The sequence below is a fragment of the Uranotaenia lowii genome, chromosome 2 (genome assembly GCF_029784155.1).
Source record: "Uranotaenia lowii strain MFRU-FL chromosome 2, ASM2978415v1, whole genome shotgun sequence".
Taxonomy (NCBI): domain Eukaryota; kingdom Metazoa; phylum Arthropoda; class Insecta; order Diptera; family Culicidae; genus Uranotaenia; species Uranotaenia lowii.
The window spans coordinates 325005420-325025587 of record NC_073692.1 but is presented as its reverse complement, the minus strand read 5'-3'; the positions used below and the strand labels follow the sequence as shown (position 1 = coordinate 325025587).

Genomic DNA, 20168 nt, shown 5'->3' with positions numbered 1-20168 from the left:
AATACCATATTCATACAATTGTACATCAGTCCCAACAAGACCCTAAAAATCGGTCGAAATGGTTCAGAATGCCAATGCACTTGCAGAGAGCTTTGGAAGTAATTTTTACAGTTAATCAATTTTTTGTCAAACACAAATATCATTACCGGACCATTTCGAATTTAACTTAAATTTGAAGATGCCCTCAAACATGAAAGCAACAAAGAAGCTTTTAAGACGATTCCAAAACAGTATATGTTATGAAAATCTGTTTAGTTTTGCAGATGGAACCAATACGGTAAACTGTTATTTTGTGTTTTTGATCTAGAAGTTTGGTAAAATCACTTTTAAATGCCAGTCCTAGTATTAAATGCTGCAATATTTTTGCAATATTTTATCAATAATCTTATGAAATATCATCAAAATACAAAAAAAAAATGGAAAATAGTTTTGGGCAGAAAATTTTATGGAGTCGCTTTGTAGTTTCCTGGGCAAATAATAGTGATTCAGTCTATAACTTTACCTGCTTACTTCTATAGGTTCTAAATACTGATGAAGATACTGTAAGGACTCTTAATCTTCATCTGTTGATTTTCAGAACTGTGAAGTAACGTTCAATCACAAAACTCACTCATTATACACTTTCAGCTATCTATTGCAAATTTTCGAGCAAAAATGCCCAATGAATGATTTCTACAATGTTTGCGAAGTGATGATTTAGATGTACTTTTGGAAAACCGTTTCATCTAGAGACTGTTAATTTCTGGTAACCCTTTTTTCGAAAAAAATAGAGAATCTTATTAATATTAATTCATCAGAAATTTTTAAGACTCTTATGTCAACTGCTTTCCTGTTAAAATAATCTTTCAGAAAATTGGACGGAAAAAGTATCAGTTTTGCTAGTGACACATACTTTCTCAAGAAACTGCTCTGATATTATATTTCCATAGTTAAAATAAATTTCTGATAATTCTTAATTATTATTGATTCTGAATTATTCTTGAAACTTGAAAATTATTCTAGTTTGATGCATTAATTCAACGTTCGTAGATTATTTAAAAATGTAAGTTTGGTGAAAACTTTTTATCATCGTGCAGAAAAAAACAATTTTGAACTGTTAGAGCCTATTTATTTTGTTTGTAAAGCCCTACACTTTCAAAATACTGTCAACTTGAAAAGCTGTTAAAACTGATTAAATTTCCAAATCAAAACAACATTAAATGTACTAAGTTTTCTTTACTAAATATTCAAAATTGATTTATTTGTGTTTATGTTTTATTATGATATGCAGAAATTGATAAAGATAATGTTGCAGTGAATTATTTTAAATGAGTGCCCCTTTTTATTTTATAATTTTTCAATACCACAAAACATCGCATCATGCAAACAAAAGCTAAATTTAAAACATTTTGGAAAAAATCCACGTAAATCCACGTAAATGAAAGGTGTTTATCAAAATACAACATCGAAGTCTTCCTGATTTTCAATACCGTGAAATTTACAATCGATCGAATCTGGGTAGTGTACTGAATTTAATGGAAAATTCGTAAAAATTATTCTTATAGATAAAGTTCTACGATAAATCACCAAAAAATATCAAAATTAGTCCAACAAAACAGAAAAAAAACCATGTAATCATGTTATAATTTGTTTGTGCAGCAAATTTGAAAGAAATCGTTATTGCATAGCTTGTATCTTATTTTTTTAAATGTTTTTCTATAGGTGTGCATTTAGCCTACAAAACTTTATGATAGTTTTATATATAAGGGCCCCCTTTTACATAAATTCAAGGGTATGAAAAGTATTATAGAAACCATTCATTTTCATTTTCATTTTTATTTTAGGATCGAGTATTTGGAATTAAAACTTTACGATTAAAAACCTATTAGATGAGTTTCAAATTGGGGCAAACTTTTTTTGTTTTTGAAAATTTCAAATGTTAGTAAATATGTTATTCCAGACTCTTGAAATATCTATTTTTTCGAAGGTTTACAAACATCTACCTTTTCTGATGAAATCAAAGCGTGTAAAAGCAGCAGATTGATTCATGTGAGGGACCAACTTTTTCTTTAGTAAATGTATTGTTTTGGTGTAGTTTTTGTTGTATTTCGAGTTAAAATTTATGATATCTAAAAATAAGAATCCGGTCTAGGACAAAAGGCTAGAAACACTATCAAATGGTAAAGTTTGAAGGGAAAAAATTAAAGGGGAATTATGCGAGGGTCTAGGGAATAGAATGAAAGCAAAATTTCATTTGTTTTTGTAGATAAAATTTTGTAACTAATGTTAAAATATTTATCCCCTTAATTTATGCAGCATCATTGTCCATTTTTCGATTTTAATTGTTGTTCGGCCTTAACACATTAAGGACTGCGATGTTGTTTTTTTGGACCGCAAAGAAATCTTTACCGAGAAACATCGACATTTGGCACTGTATATCTCAGAATTCACTGGACCAAAAGCTACAAATTTAGTTTGTTTGAGCCACCGAAAGTGTTGTGTTCAATTTTGTAGAGTTTCATGATTAATTTTATAGAATAGCGCTTGTTAATATTATGAAAATGTTATGTACCCATTATTCATTATGATCAAGAAAACTCGATGAACCCTCAAAATAGAGACTGATTAATGTTACCCTAAAGCATCAAATTCTAAACAAAGACGAGATCGATTTTTAAATCAAATTTAAAGTAGTCTAATAGATTTTTGCAACCATGTTTTACGTTCATAAAAAGCATTCGTTTGATTGAAATACTTTCTATGAAGGAAATGAAGAAAATCTTATGATAATTCATGAAAAAAAAATTAAAAAAATTATTTATCGTTTTTTTCGTAAGAATGAATTCTACTTTATTCTTGGTACCTCCCATCGGCTAGCGCACACTTTTTCAGTCATGATAATGATCAGTTTTTCAAACTAATACTTCGTCTAATCTGTATTTTAGGTGGCTTCATCCCCCTCCTTCAATGTCTGCTACTTTTCGGACCAATACTTCTCTTTTAAAAGAAAATTCATTTGGATTTTGGGCAATTCATTGGATACAGCTGTTTCGAAATTAACAAATTAGATTATTTTTGAACCACTTTTTAAGCGTTTTAATGGAATTTCTGCTGGCGAAATCTGACAATAACGAAGTAAAACCATCATGAGATTAAACTTCAAGTATAAACGGTTTGTATAGATCGTAGTTTGCGAAGGGTACATAAAAGATTACTCTTTTTAGGCTTTTAAAAAAAGCGATAACCATAGTTTTCGTTTTGAATGTTGTTAATTCTTTCCACAGGAGCAGAATATTGCCAAATAATAATATTTTTTACAAAATAATCAGCAAATACAAACTTTAATAAACTCGGGATAATGCCACGAGCAGATATAGTACACTGAGGTTTTTTTTTACGCGGTATTTCGTCCCGCGTAAAAAAAATCCGCGTAAAAAAAAACCGCGTTAATTCGAAAATCCGCGTTAAAAAAAAATGCACGTAAAAATCCATTTTAATTAAAAAAATAGCACAAAAAAGCACGTTACTAAAAAAACGCGTAAGAACCATGATTATTTAAAAATTTGTGTACAATGATAGTTTATTTTTATGATAAAAAACAAAATAAATTAGATAAATAGAATAGTAGAGTATAGTGAGGCTTATTTGACAGTGTGAAATTCAGATCGTCTCATGTCTCATGTCTCAAGTCTCATATTCCATGTCTCAGGTCTCATGTCTCATGTCTCATGTCTCATGTCTCAGGTCTCATGTCTCATGTCTCATGTCTCATGTCTCAGGTCTCATGTCTCATGTCTCATATCTTATGTCTCAGGCCTCATGTCTTAGGTCTCATGTCTCATGTCTCAGGTCTCATGTCTCAGGTCTCATGTCTCAGGTCTCATGTCTCAGGTCTCAGGTCTCATGTCTCAGGTCTCATGTCTTAGGTCTTATGTCTCATGTCTCATGTCTCAGGTCTCATGACTCATGTCTCATGTCTCATGTCTCATGTCTCAGGTCTCATGTCTCATGTCTTATGTCTCAGGTCTCATGTCTTAGGTCTCATGTCTCACGTCTCAGGTCTCAAGTCTCAGGTCTCATGTCTTAGGTCTTATGTCTCATGTCTCATGTCTCAGGTCTCTTGTCTCAGGTCTCTTGTCTCAGGTCTCATATCTCATGTCTCAAGTCTCGAGTCTCATGTCTCCTGTCTCAGATCTCGAGTCTCATATTTCAGGTCTCATGTCTCAGGTCTCAGGTCTCAAGTCTCAGGTCTCAGGTCTCAGATCTCATGTATCACGTTCTTAGTCTCAGAGCTAAGATTTTCCCAACTACAAAATGATTCAAGTGTTTCCTTTGAAAAAATCTTAGAATATTTTCTCTCAAAAACCGCGTTAATTCGAAAATCCGCGTGAAAAAAAAAACCGCGTTAATTCGAAAATCCGCGTAAAAAAAAACCGTGTAAAAAAACCGCGTAAAAAAACCTCAGTGTATAGGATTTAAACGCTGGAATTTGTTTAAAATAGAGTATTTCATAAGTTTTTTCGTTCATCAGAAGTCATCTGTCCCATAGCCTCGGAACCGGCTAAACAGCTTACGAGCTCTGGAACTAGCAAAAATTTGTTGTTTGAGGTTAGATTTGAATGACTTATTACCAAGCAACACTTTCAGCAATCGGAGAAAAAATTTTTTGGAAATTTTAGCGATATACCCTTAGTTTTTCGCTTATTGAAAATTAAAAATGCTGGCATGAGACTTGACTTCCCTAATGAGCCTTAGTCGAAGTTGCCGATCGTATGCTTCACTTTTATGCTTGATTTGAACTTAATGGACATTTTTGTTAGTATTTGCACAGTTTTCCACCACTCACATACAGTAATTCTTCGAATAATCAACGGTTTTGTCATTTTGATAATCATGGATTTTGAATGAAGCTGTGCAAAATTATTTTTTTCTTTTTCTCTTGCATCGTAAATAACTCAAAAAACGCGTAATTTATAAAGTTTGAAAAAAATAGGTCGAATAGTAATTTTTACTGGCAACAAAATGCTGCCAAAATTTTGAATGTCCGATTACTAGTAAATGAGCTATCAGCAAAAGAAAGTTTCCCATTTCTAAAAGAACTAAGCTTTAGGAGTCCAGTACTGGTTTTAAAAATGTGAAACATTCCACATTCCCCTTAACAGAAAAAAATAATCGAAAAAAATCGAGAAAAAGTGTTCAATCCTACCCCGTTGTACGGTACACCGCTTTGCATTAAAAATGCTAAACAATAATCATAACTAACGTTTTCGCTTCAAGAATTTTGCTCAATAATTTTTTTTCCCAGGAGGTATTGAAACTAAATGTATGCAAAAAAGTCGATAATCTATTAAAAATGATTCAGTTTACTGTTTGAAACGCAAAACTGGGCCATTTTCAGTTTCGACCAAAAACGCCGGGTGATATTTTATTAGTTTTCTCCTGAAACTTGAAGAAGCCCTGCCGGTATCATATCAAGTGTAACCTACTGAAAAACTAAACCTCCTGTAAAACAGCTTGTTGAAAGCACATAAATTTGTTTGTCCGCGTCCATGCAAATGTAGGTATGAACAGGGAACAGCAAGAAAAAAACAGCACCTCCAAAAGAAGCAGCAATTTAATGCAAGTTGAGTCCGGAAACGCTGGGAGGATCTTTTTGCATTTTTCTCAGCCAGGCCAGGCCCAGAAAGGTTTGCAGGTGCTTGGCTGTGTGTTCCCCTGCCAAGTGTGTCTATAAGCGCCTGAATGTATGCATGGGATCCGGGTGTGTCCTACAGAACACGAAGAACGTTACCTGCCCGAGTTTTGTTGCATGGTTCCGTTGCGATAAAAATTATGCAGATCGTTGGTCGCAACAAAAGCTGAGAAGAGAGTTCATCAACACCCTGCCCGAATTCGTTCTTTTAAAAAAAAATGGAAGACAACACAGAAATGAAAGCCCTTTTCCTCCTCCCTCCATTATTTGAACCTGTTGTTGGGGGTGTGGGAAAAAGGGAGAGCGTCAGAGTGCAAAATACCACTTGAGGTGTTGAAAGATGTTTCAGCCGAGTGGAAAAATTTTATGCGTAAAGTTTTTGTGTGCACTGATGGTGGTTATATTTTGGAGTCTTCTTCGGAAAGGATTTGTCTTCCTCTTCTTCTCAACAAAGTGCTCTCGACCGTACTCTCTTCTGGTGTAATTTATGATCCAGGAAGTAAATTTTGAGGCTATCAGTGCGCACCCGTTTCCTCCGGAACTGAGAACTGTAGGGGAAAACTGTACAAGACGCACCAGTTAAGCATAATCGCTATTTACAGCGATACCCATCATCTATGAACCAAATTGAAAGTTCACGACGATTCAGGGATCATATTTACATCTTATTAGAAAGAAATAATATGTTAAAAACACGATTTTGGTTATATTTTTGTGAAAATCTTAAACAGCCCGAAAACAAGCCGCGGGGTAGAACGCCAAAACTAGTGGACAGAACGCACCATACAGAAGGGGTGGTGAGAAATGGAACAAAGATTATACGGAATATAGTTATTGAAACATCAAATGTTTTATTACATGTGCATCGTATTTTTGCAAACTATCCATACTTTGGCAAAAAATCTTTTTTTATTGCTTAATTTAACAAAAATTTTGCTTTTCAAAATTCACTTTTTTATTTCCTTATAGGCAAAACGCCTTCAGGTAGGCAACGAAATTCAATTTCTTGACTGATATCGCGGCAAACATGGCGGCAGATAATTTTTTCGAGTCAAATATTGGTGCACGTTTTTAACTCAAACAAGGACGAAATTTGTTGTAATTATGCATTCTTATCGTAATTTAGGAGTCAGCAAATGAAAAGAAAGACATTTTGTTTTGACATTTGGTTTTTCTCAAATGTTAACAGCATTCAAAATTTTAGCCTAAAACACGTGGTTTTGCGGGCATTCTGCCCCAATTTTGTTATGATTAATTTTAGTTAAAATTTGTGGAAAGTTAGTGAAATATAATAAAATATTAGAAGCCATTCAAAAGTGCATACGAGTGTTATAACGAAAAGCTGCAGTTGGATCAGATAGCGCAGACTGGTTTACCATTAAACCTTATATGTTAACCATAAAAAATAACAAGTTTTAGGCACAATCCATAAATTCTTCTGTTTCTAAGAATTAGAGTCATTTTTGTGAACTTTTCATCTAAAAAATGATGAAAAAGCTCGTTTGCTACAATAATAATGAAGAAAAACACCATTCGGAGCCAAAGGTTAGTGTATTTTTGAGAAAGAATGGCATGGGCCATTTTACCTCGCTGGTGCGTCTTGTACAGTTCTCCCCTACCAGTCCGTTTTTATTTATTTTTTCTTATTCCACCTTTGAACTTATTTCGGTGCTGTCTCATTTCAATTTGGGTTAGCTACTGTAGTTTATTTCACATTTAAAATATAACAAATTACCCATAGATTATTGAAAAAAATGGTTGAAATGCAAACTCAAGAAACAAATCATCATTGAATTTATAAGATAGTCTACGTCTATTCAGTCAGTGAGGCAAAATTGGCTAAGACTGCTGAAAAAGATGAAGATCATATTCAGATAAAATTGAAGGACACCAGAATATTAAAATATAAATAAGAACAATGCATTATCGTTAATATATAGATACGTTTTGGTAAAAAAAATCATCGGAAAAATGAAACAGTTCAAAACCAGATTTCGAAAACTTAACTATTAGTCAAAAAATCATAGGAAACATAAAACAGTTCAAACCCAGATTTTGAAAACTAAACCATTGATGACAGTTTCTTAAAATGTCTTCTTTAAAAAAAATCAAAATAAGGAAATTAAATTCAAATCCTGAATCGTATCTCAACATCACAATCCAAAATTAGGGCTTGTGATATAGAGGGTGAAAACGGAATGTTGATCCCTCGTTTAATAAAACGTACAAAAAAAGGGCTTTTGATATAGCTCAGTTGGTAAGTCTGTTGTCTCCTGAGCTGAATCCGTGAGTTCGAGCCCAAGAGTAAACATCGAACACAGTTGTATCGGATAGTTTTTCAATAACGATGCGCCCACTGCAACGTTGATAAAGTCGCGAATGCCGTAAAGATGGTAAAACGACTATAATCGAAAGAAAAAAAAACAATCCAAAATTAAGTTTCCGTTTTGAGCTCTAAAATTTAATCAAGGTGTGAATTTAATGCTTTTGATTCTTGAACATATTTTTCCCTTATCCCTGATAAATTAATTTTATTTATCATGAACTGAAAGTGCTTTAAAAGGTATATGTAAAAATTGAAATAAAGAACTGAACATGACGAGCGATCATAACATTTAACTAAAACTACACAATTTGCAAATAACCAAAGCAAATCAGCCAAAGGCAGGAAGTTTCTAAAATAAAGACAAAAAAAGCAAATAATTGAAAAATTCATCAATAGCCTGTTAAAATAATGTACTTTTTTCATCACCCTCACTTGTTTATAATCGAAGGAATATTCAATATAATTGATGATGGCTGACTCTAGGGACAAAATAGTAAAAATATCCATCTAAAATTGTGTACAGCAAAAGCTGAAAGAACTATGTTTTTCTAGAATGCTTATTCTTATGATACATATACTACTAGATCTTGTCAGCACTCCTGTGAATTGTAATAGAACATTTACTTATCATTTTTACAAGACCAGTTCCCATGTGCAGTATTGAACGCAGAGACAACTGGAACACAGGGTACCATAAGGTAGTCTTATCGAATGGGGGCTCCGGCTCATATGCTAAAAAGCAGTAAGCACCTGAACTCCGATCCTTGATTTCTCTTTCTCATTCGAATGGAAATGGGGTTATTTTACACAATAATAGATGATTCAAAAATGTTTTGTTTTAAACAGTTAAAAGCAAATGCAAATTATTTTAATCAAATTATAAATTGGTAAATTTGAATTTCTCTGCATCCCATTCATAGCGCCTTTACTCGCCCTTGGAAAAAAACATGATTAACAGAAAAAACATAATAAGAATCTTCACCATATTTTTAAAACTTTCTATTCCAAAAGATTTCATTATGAAAATCATAAAAAAACGGGACACCATCATGTACTTACCTTTTTACTAACCCTAATCAGCTCTTGAGTCAATATTACACCATTGGCAGTTTGGTGGCTTGTAACTTTATTCGGTTGCATCCAAATAAAAAAAAACCTTCGGGAACACTCAATCAATTCTTGAAATCTTTAATTTTGCATAATTTCTTTCTTATGGACGTACCCTTAAAGCCAAGAAAAAACTCCCTAATCAGACCTTGAATGTCAGTATGACACTCCTAGTTTAAAACCGCTATATCTCTCTTGCTTCTAAACTGATTTGTACGAATACCCTACCCTATTCACCCACAACACTTTAGTATTCCGTAATACAAAGTATAAGAAAAATAATCCGAAAAAACATGCTTCAGAAAAAAAGACTGTAGCTCATCTACGGAATGCTAAAAAAGAAACAGCGAAAGTCCAAGAAAGCTGAAGTTTCAACATAAAAAAATATATTATTTTGAAATTTTTAAAAATTATAACAACTAGGTACATGTAGAAAATATTGCATGATAATAAATAATATGTTTAATAATTTGATGTGAATGTCATATGGAATAAGATAAAAAAAAATTAAATCTATACAAGATATTGTGCGATACACCCTAGCCACGTAGAGAGCGACATTAAGGCCGGTTCCAAAGATGTATGGAAAACACGGTTTTGGACCACGCTAAAACAGTCGGTCTGGCACCGGTGGCGTAAATTGCTGTTTTAGTTCAGTGATCGATTTCAAAATTCCCAACCGTTTAACGCCTTTGTTCCTAATTCATGCAAATTTGAAACAAGATTCTAAAAAATACGACGCACCGATTTTGAAGTTTGGGGTCCACGGTGAGAAAATTTTAGTCAATGATGATTATTTTCACACATATTTGAGTAACATTGGGTGTGATAGTATATTTAAAATAAATAATATAATAATAATAAATAAATAATAAATAAATAAATATTATTTGAATGTTTTTTCCCCGCTTCAACAAGTCACATAAATTGAGTCAAGTATAAATAATGCATGTCACACTATACTTGACTTGATAATAATAAATTAATAGCTTTTGGCCTCAACGAATTAGTGAGCCAGCCAAATAATTACCAAGAAGCAGCAAGAGAAGCAAATTTCCGAACTGACATTTTAGTACCACACTGACGTTTTGGTACCAAAATGTAATGAAATCGAATGGGAATTGACGTTTTGGTTCCAAAAAGTCGGTACGGTCTGTTTGTATGTGATTTGACAGTAGCTTCAGTCCTTTGGAAAATAACAGAAGCATCCTAATGAACAAACAAGTGCAAAAAGTTGTTTAATTTTTAAATAAAAATGTTTTTTTTTTGTTTCAATAACCTTTTTTTTCTCACTGGGTAGTCATTTTTGCTTATAAGCTAATGAAATCCTGGTTAAGTAATTGATAGACGGTTCTGTCAAAAATAATATTCGTAGAATGAATTTTAAGATGCTAGATTGCGTGAAATTCAAACTTATGTTATTTTTCAAATAAAATGGGTTTTTCAGACTCAATTGTTGAGTGTCTGCAATGAAAGTGTATCCCTTTTTCAATTTTCTCTCACACCGGTGGGGCGCGCGTGTTTTAGACAATTCCAAAATTTAAAATTGTGCTGAAACTGGTATATTTTAAATAATGTGTATTTAGTAGTAATTGAAGCGTTTCATTTGGGTTTGTAATGAACTCCCCATTTTTTTCTTCAATTGACCCAGTCCATTTGAATGTTCTTTTGATAGAACTATCTGGAGTCTGGCCGCTTCGGGTGTAGTTTGCACCGTTTCACACATGTGCTTCCAACTACTCATCTTAGCTTTTCGAATCTTTTTATTGTACTCTGTTAGGGATTTACGATAATCGTCTCAGCTTGAGTCAGCTTTTGCTTTATTGAAAAGTTTTCTTGTTTTTTCGTCAACTTTTCTAGTTGTCTGTTCCACCAAGGAACTTTCTTGTTTGAAACACGTTCATTGAGTGGGCAGTTGGCTTCGAAAGCGTATATAATTTTGTTTGTGAACCTTTTTGAAGCTTCCTCTAATTGTTTTGTTGTTCGTATTTTCGTTTCCAACAAAGGATTGCAAGCTTCAAGTGTGTGTTTATAGAGACTCCAGTTGGTTTTCCTGGGATCTCTATGAACGTCCTTGATTATAACCCCTCCAACTATGTCAAATGAGATATGTCTGTGATCAGACAGTGATTCTTCATCCGATACCTCCCAGTTTTTGATTTTATCTAGAAGTAGTGGTGTGCATAGTGTTAAGTCGAAGACTTCTTGTCTATGCCTCGTTATAAACGTTGGTTTGTTTCCCTCATGGCAAATTTCGATATTATTTTGTGAAAGAAACTCTAGTAAGAACTCACCTCTAGCGTTGATGTCGGTACTTCCCCACAGCGTGTGATGTGCGTTAGCGTCGCAGCATACGAGGAATCAGAGATGTTAAAATCGCGAGTCTACATTCTCGCACTTTGCCCTTCTTTGCAGAACGATTTTATTTCGTTAAACTCAAACTGCAATGACGCTATCTATAGCTCAACTCGAAAAGCATCAGGAAGAGAGCTTCGGGTAAACTCGGCAGGAGTAAACAGCAATCGGGGGAAACATCAGCGAAGCGAACGTACAGTTCTGCGAATTCAAAATTCAAACCGTTTTCGTTCGGCAGCCGAACACATCAATCGGACTACGCATGGGGGTGTGGCTAAAAGTGATAGATACAAGGGAACGAGAAACGAGCGAGAGAAGGGTGCGAGGAATGTTAACTCGGTCCGTCGGGCAACGATCGCTCGTGTGCATTCGTGTACGGTAAGCTTCGTTCTGTTGTTTCGTTGGTGTGATTTTATTCCTGCGAGCAGTGTTACCACATCCAAATCTGTACCGCTCATCGAAAAAATCTTTTTCATCTGTACCAAAAACTCAAAAATCTATACTAAAATCTGTACCAAAGGAAACAAATTTCTGTATCCAATGTGTTGATATGTGAAGATATAGTTTCTTTATTTTTAATCTTAAAAAAGATAGATACTTTATTGCACAGAGTACAGTATTTTAGTTGAACACTTATTTAATCATTTTTATTTTCTCTCTTTAAAAAACTGACATTAAAAAATATTTTTCATAACAAACACTTCCGATGTTTATGATGTTTATACATAGTTTTATTAGAACGATTTTCGAGCGTCATATAACGACATTTTCCGATCCGCCGTTTAATCTTAAATAACTTTTCGTTCTAAGGATAGCGTCCAATATGTCAACACCGTTAACACTCAGACGATTACGAACTTTGGTTTTATTGGCATTTATTTACGAGAAAATGCGCTCAACCGCTGCTGAAGAGTGGGGGATCATAATCAGATATTTAATTATTTGTAACAAATTTGCAAATCTAATTGTTCCATTGTGTACTTCCCAGTAAGTAACTCCTTTCGTCAGAATAATAAAGGCTAACTTTTGACTTATTTTCTATGAAGTTTTCAATTAACCAGGTAAAAGCTAAATATAGAATTTTTTTTCAGTTTTTAAAAGTCAAAAATCTGTACAAATCTGTACCAAATTTTGAAAATCTGTCATCTGTACGTACAGATTCTGTACCAAAAATGAGCTCAAAAATCTGTGCATGTCTAGATAAATCTGTACATGTGGCAACCATGCCTGCGAGGCATGGAAAACATCAATGCATAACAGTTCTTTTTGTTTTGTGCGCAATCACGTAATGGTTGGAACGAAGATAAAATCAATCTGCACACAGCAAGTTAAACTCGGAAAAAATCAGCCGAATGATTCTTTCCGAAGCGAGTTTACACACCGCTGCGAGGAATTGCTGGTTCTGAGCCCGGCACTTTCTCATGTACCATCATGTCACCATCTACCGCCCAGTTAAGCGGTTTTTCAACTTCAAACATGTGTAATAAAAAAAACGACGGCAGATTTTTATTCGCTTTCTTTTCCAATACATCTCAAAACTGCTCTACTTTCAATTAAAAATTTAGTGGAATGCGAAAAATGTGCGCTTTTCAAAATAATTAACTAAATTTTGAAGTGTTCAACTGGCCCTATTACCGCCCACTCGACTTTTTTGGGTATCAATAAGGTTTTCTTAAGGAAAAACTATCTAACAACACGGAAACTGTTCTTTTTAGTATTTTCCAAATAACGAGCTGTCAAAAGCATTTTGAGGAACTTGAGAGAAAACATTTTGTGAAATTTTTCCCGCAAATTTTTGACAAATTGTAACAAAGTGCGTTGACTGACAAAATGATGATTCCAGGCAAACAGCCTCAAGTAACCGGTTACTTTCAGCGATAAAACATCATTTTCTAACATAATCGAACTAAATTCTTCTTATAATTTACACATTTGACACAATACATGCGTTAAAAACAAAGAAATTGTGCGTGACCGGTCATTAGGAACCAACACTTTTTTTTAAACACCAATTACCGCCCATCACTAATCGCTTCAAAAAACAACAACTATTGAAAAAATCAGAAATTTTTCGATGCAAATCTATTTTACGAAAATAAAACTATCGTTTCAAGTCGACTTTAGGTCAAATAGGTACTATCTTGAAAACAAAAACCCTTTTTGCCCTAGGAGTACAGTAATGCTTAGTTCGCTAACAGGCGTCGAATTCAACAATTTGACCGGAAACCAAAAACTAAACATTTAATTTCTGGCTATAGTTGGCATAATTAAGTGATGTTTTTTCAGTGAAATGATCGAACAATGATGCCGACACAGAACACAGGTCTTATTTTTGGAGAAAACATCCCAGTTTTTTCAAAATACAAACAAAAGGGTGATTTTGGGCGGTAAATGGTGTCTGGGCGGTAGATGGTGACATGATGGTATTCTTCAACCATCGGTGGGGGTATGTCGGTGCTATCTCCGGGGAAATACGCTGACGCTACACTTACCGTGTGCTTACTTTTCGGTGTTGGTATTTCGATCCGTACAGCTGCGATGTCTCCGCTAATGAATTCTGTTTACCAGTAAAGCAGCCCTTGGGTGAAAACTGCTTTCATCGTATAGAATCTTACCATTCGGCGTATATAGCCCTTTAACTTTACCCTTGTTAATCCAAAGTTCCTGGATAAAAGCAAGGTCCAGGTCTTCGGCGGCGAATCTTCTGAGTAGTGTGCACGAGGCCCCTACGGTTGGTTGTTGGTTTTATTGACTTATACTCGTGAGAAAATGGGCTCAATCTCTGCTCACGAGTGGGAGATTATAATCAGATATTACCTATATTATTTGTAGCAAATTTTGAAATCTAATGGTTCCATCGTGTACTTCCCAGTAAGGAACTTCTATCGTCAGAATAATAAAAGCTAACTTTTGACTTATTTTCTATAAAGTTTTCAATAAACTGGATGAAAGCAAAATGTAGAAACTTTATTCAGTTTTCAAAAGTCAAAAATCTGTACAAATCTGTACCAAATTTTGAAAATCTGTCATCTGTACGTACAGGTTCTGTACCAAAAATGAGCTCAAACATCTGTACCTGTCTATATTAATCTGTACATGAGGCAACCATGAGTGAAACTGATGGAAGTAGGCTGTGCCATGATGAATCTAGTATGGTGGTCTCACATGCCAAATCACACGTTAAGCCATATTGAAGAAAATTCTGACAGCTGGCTGAAGTTTTTACGGAAATGGGGTCCAGGGATGCCAAGTGTTTGAAATACAAAAAAAAAGAAAAAAAGGCTATGTCTTTGCATTTCATAGACCAAAGATCAAAAGATTTAAAATCAAATTCGGTTTTAGTTTATTTCCTTAATTACAATGCACTCCGCACTTTTCGGATGCTGCGAATTAGCTGTGATTAACCGTGATAATAGGAAAGATTTTTTAAGAGTGCACCAAACAACCATAATACTAAACCGGATGTTGCTTGTCCGATCGATGCCTTTAATATCGGACTCAGGGTGTTCACCATTGAAGCGGAAGTCGAGGCTATACACTAAGGTCTTTTTTTTACGCGGTTTGATTTTGCTCAGTTGTTCTAACACGGCTTCTTTCTGAGCAATATATTGATGATTGGCAAAACTCCGTGTTTTACAAAAATCAGAGCACCTGGCATCCCAGTCAGCCAGCAGCCCAGCCAACAGCCAGCTGTCAAATTTCGGCTGCGTTTCGCCCCCCCGCCGCATCCAACCCTCGTCTACTTTTTGCCAAAGTGAGACCTCCATATCTAGATTCAACATTCTCTGTGCAACTGTCAGAGAGAATGTCGATGGTTTACAAGTCTGGTACCAATACGGTGAAAGGGAGCGGATAGGTATATTTCATAGTAACTAAGGCGTGTTCGGATCAAAAAGTGGTCAGACTAAATTGCCTGTAAATCGATTATTTATTTATTAAAAAATCAAAGTATCTTTCTTTTTGAAGTTCAATATGTTTAAAAGACGTAAAAAATCTCAGTTAAGATTCCGGTCGACCTAGAACAAATTGGCGAGACTTTCGTTTGACGCCTGTTTGATTTGAATTGCTTCTCGCTTCATACAGTGTTTTGGTCTTCTTACGGTTGTGCTTAACTATCGTCCTTTATTTTTCGATTGGGAGAAGTTTTGGTGTGTTAGGAGGGTTCTTATCCTTGGGCGCAATTTTAATGTTATTAGGGGCATACCACTCAATGAGCTTTTTTCATAATGGCAGGATGCCATATCCGACCAAAACAGCACAGAAAATTTATGTTCATACAGGAAAGGCAGCAAACGCTTTTGCAGACACTCTTTTACGTAAATTTCCTGTTTGACGGTCCTGATTGCAACAAAAATGTAGCTTAACAAGCCTTAGATACAGATAGAGTCTTGAATTAGATATTTTTGGCAAGCTTTGATAGTTTAATATGCTTGTAAATATCTGCCACCTTTCCCCCATCGGGTTGCTGTATGAAACCCGGATGCTGTCTGAAGTCTGCCCTGGCGTAGGTTTCGTCATCCATTAACACGCAATCAAACTTTTTCTGCAATATCGTATACGCTTCCGAGATCTTGTTTTTGTCGTAAGGTTTTGTACACCCAAAATTCAGCCTCTGTGCCAATGGCGTGTAGTCAATTACATAGCATCATTGGTACAAGAAGATAACGCGATTGGTGCTGATTCGATTTGCTCCCACCGGCATTAATTTCCCAAGTTAACCGAATTGCGTATGTCTGAAAGAAACAAAATAAAAACGCTTTCACGTCCCTCCCTATCGCATCACAAGACGAAGAAGGATGGAAATAAATACCGGCCAACACCAGGCAGCCGACGAACCGAGCGCTGTGCGTGTGAATGTAGCAAAAGCAACAACAAAAACATTCCTTCAATTTACCGGCAAAGCTGCCCGGCTTTAGCAGCTGTGTATATGTAGCGTGTGTATGTAATAGCAGGCAGTAAGCAAAGCACAGTTCTCATTCAATGGGTTTCCCGTTTCCTCCACTCCCGTTCCCTTTCCCGTTTCCATCGCAAGACAAATGAATACCTTGAAAGGAGGCCAAACGCCGGGAAGCCACTGTCGTGCGTTTCTTTTGTGATTGATCGGTGGCAGAATGCCTATGACAAATATCCCTCTTCCTGCATGAAGCTCAAATAGTACACTGGTTAAGATGTCAGTCTGGCAAGACCATTTGGTTAGTGATTAGAGTTCGATTCTCCCTACGGGCGCTGTGGTTTATAATTTTATTTTCTTGTTTCTGGGATGAATTATCCAATAGGAACGAAATCCCATAAAATGTTTTTCTTGTTTTGCTTGAATGTAGTGGTCATGCATCATTTTAGTTGGGAGGCGAGTCCTTATGCCAGTTACGGTTTTTCAAACATATCATCTTCGGCACAGTGCACATTTCAGCGCATTATCGGCACAGAGATGTGCTAAATAGGCATTGGATTTTTGTAACCTCTTCTATGGGTGTATCTAATTGCGATTAGCAGTCACTACCTTTTTTTAAGGCAATAGTCCGGATTGTTTTTAAGCTTCCTGAACGATTGTAGACAATATTCCCAATTTATTGGTGACATCTGGAATGGAGAGGTTAAAGTTTCACTTGAAAGTCCTAGCCACTCTTCTGTTCGTCATTGTGGCTCCCGGAAAATATATATTAGTGAACAAAAATTGTAAACATAACAAATAAACGTATCCTGTTGGTAGAAGAAAAAATTACAAGAAACATAACTATCACGACAGCTTTGGAAGTGGTCCATATTTCATGGAATTCTGACTGTACCCGTAAAAATTAACCGTAAGCGTGCGTTCATTTCACTCCCATCGGAGTGCCTCAAGTTCCACCTCGCCTACTTTTGATTGTACAAAATTTTATCAGAGAAGGAAGCCATCATCCCAATTCACACCAAATACTGGGGTGTGGGAAAAATCGCGCTATTTGCCAGGGAGAGCTTTAAATTTGCCGAGCTTGAGCAACGTTCGCGCAACTAATTAGCCACAGGAAATGCAAATAAGCTAAATTGGCCATCTCTCCAATGTTCAACAAACCGATACGTTATTAGGTGAAACCACCACCTACTGTAGTAAAAAGGGCTCCTTGTTTCCGGTGGTTCATTATTGTTTTGATGTTCATAGAAATTCAACTTGAAATTGAACTGGTTGTTTGAACAATTGCAAATCATTCCCTATTTATTTATAAAGGGTTTTCAATGTTTAATTGCTTGTTTTGGTAATTTGTATTTTTTTCTAATTTTTTCCAGGTCTACGAGATGTTCGTCGCCGGCTATCAGTTCCAAGTGCTGACTCCGCTGTTTACCGTCCACTGGGGACTTCAGAACAAGAAAAGTCGTCCGGCGTGGCGCGAGCGGCAAAACAACGTCAACCGGAAGTACTTCGAGATCTTCAAGCGGGAAGTATTCGCTCGATATCACAAGGATCCACTGCGAATGTTGCTACCGAAAAAGGTTCAAAAGCAACATGGCGTCGGTGCAGGGGGAGCCGGAAATGCTGGAGCCGGGGCTGGCGGAGCTGCTGCAGCCGGAGACGGAAATGGCTGATGGTTCAGCTCCTGGTTCAAATCAAACGCTGCGGGCAAAAAGTCCAAACACCAGAAACATTTGCGCAATAAACACCGAATATCATAGGAAAACAAAAAACAAAAACAAATCGTGTCAGTGTTAGCGAACAATCTGTAGCTAAAATAAAAGCCATTTGGATAGCGCGAATCCAAACTCACACTTATGGTAGCACGTGAACTCATGCTTCTCCTGCCAAATTAGTCTATAACGAATCATTATGTTATCGGTATCGTACGCTTTCTAGAATCTAGCTATACTTTTAATGATTCTTTTCAAAAAATTTTTGGGCACCCGGTCACCTCTAGACTCTTTCATTCATATGTGATAGTAACTCTTATAACCTATTCTAAAATTCGTTGAGTTTATAGACCGCGTTCCAATTTGATAGAGCGTTAATTTTCAGCGCCGTAGCTTGATGTGCATCGATAAACTCCTCTCTAGCCGAGAAGTCACTTAACATTCGATTAGTTTAATACTATCATTTTCGTGCTCGTTAAAAATTTCTATGGGAATGGAAAATCACAGAATTACAATCGTGGTAAAAAAGTTGTCAAGAAATTTGAAAAAGGCAACCAAATCGGTGAGATGCATATTGAACAAAGCGTCAACCAGATATGCGTATATGGTCGGTTTTAACTGTGAGCCAATTACCTAACTACTCGAAGGAAGTGAAACGGAAATGTAAGTGTTTATGAGTGGGATGGTGAATCGCGAATGTATATAACGCCATTTTTAAATGATTATTACAAAAGAAAATATAGCAAACGAATAAATTAATGTTGTAATTTCTAGAACATGCAATCTAGAGCTGGAGTTTTCATTTGAAAATCACAATCATGTTTGCTTTATTAGTCTTAATTTTGTTGATAATTTCAATTAATTTTGGATAGCCATGTTTCCAATTTGACAAACGTCGAAAACGTGCTACCGGCTGTTTCCATAATCATGATTCGTTGTTCCAATATGTGTCCACTTTCCTGCAACATCAGACAGTCGTTTCAAAAGATATCATCTGATCCAAGAGTGTATAATTTAGAATGATTCGTATCTTGAGTCATACCCAAAGCATTCTCAATTAATTATCTTCATTGATAGTCTCTTAACGTCATCGGCACCGCACCGGGGAACGCCTACGAAGTGCCAATTATAATCATTTGTCCCCGATTCGGTAACTGTCCACGCAAAGCGCCTGGAGTGCATGGATAGCTCTCTATCTCTCAAAGGTGGGTGAACGACGAAAGACCACATGGAAATGCATCGACGACGACGGTAACACCTCGTTTGATCTCCTCCGGGGACTTCCTTATCGCTTCCCGCTCTCAATCGTATTTGAAATAGAAGCGTTGAACCCTCGGGGAGAAGAACGACACTGCATGTGACCGATCCGAAAAGTGCAGCTAGACACCAGCTTCAGCCAATATTAATCAAACCCCACCCATTAAGAAAACCAACCAGAAAGGGGCTTTCTCATCTGCATCTGGGTGACATCTTTGGCTTATTCTCAAAATTGATCTTTCGAGATTTCATGAGTATGTAGAAAATTTAATTAAACCAACATTTTCATCAGTATATCGTAAATAATATGTTCTTTTCTACTTCTTATCATAATTTAAGCTTCCTTTGAATTTATGGTATCCCTAGCAACCAAAGATCTCGTTAAAAAGGTTAAACAGAGTTTAATCAGCATAATCAATATGCTGAAGTTCATTTTATTCAGCCCAAAATTAAAGTTCTAATTGAATCTTTGAAGTTCCATTACGGATTTGAACGGCCGTTTGTTCAGCTCACAAGTAATCGTTTAATCAGCAGAAACGGAAAAAATCTCATCTCTTTCTCTCTTACGTCGGTTACCACCAGCCCCTGTGGTGGTGGTGTTGCTGCTGCCAGTTTCTCGGGATCCATATTTATTCCTCCCATCACCTCCATTCATATGACTTAATTCCTTTGTTTTTGACTTTGCCGGCACGCACGCCAGTTCTGCTACACATTTGTTTTATTTGCTTACTCAAGCAATCAAACAACTTGATGAAAAGAATCAGTCCTGATACCATAAGGTTGCCAGATTTCTCGGTTTTATCCGGGTTTGCCCGGATATTTAATACAAAATTTGGGAACAGTTCGACCCGG

The 20168-nt window shown here is 35.9% G+C and overlaps 1 protein-coding gene across 2 annotated transcripts in view; it reads left to right on the top strand.

The window, feature by feature from the left end:
* LOC129748098 (beta-1,4-glucuronyltransferase 1) overlaps window positions 1-18846 on the top strand; it is a 118004-nt gene extending 99158 nt beyond the window's left edge. For both annotated transcript variants that reach the window (XM_055742574.1, XM_055742575.1), the window contains exon 4: window positions 17724-18846. In XM_055742574.1, the coding sequence (XP_055598549.1) occupies window positions 17724-18020 (297 nt within the window). In that variant the 3' untranslated portion in view covers window positions 18021-18846. The remainder of the gene's footprint in view (window positions 1-17723) is intronic.
* Window positions 18847-20168: the final 1322 nt, after the last annotated feature.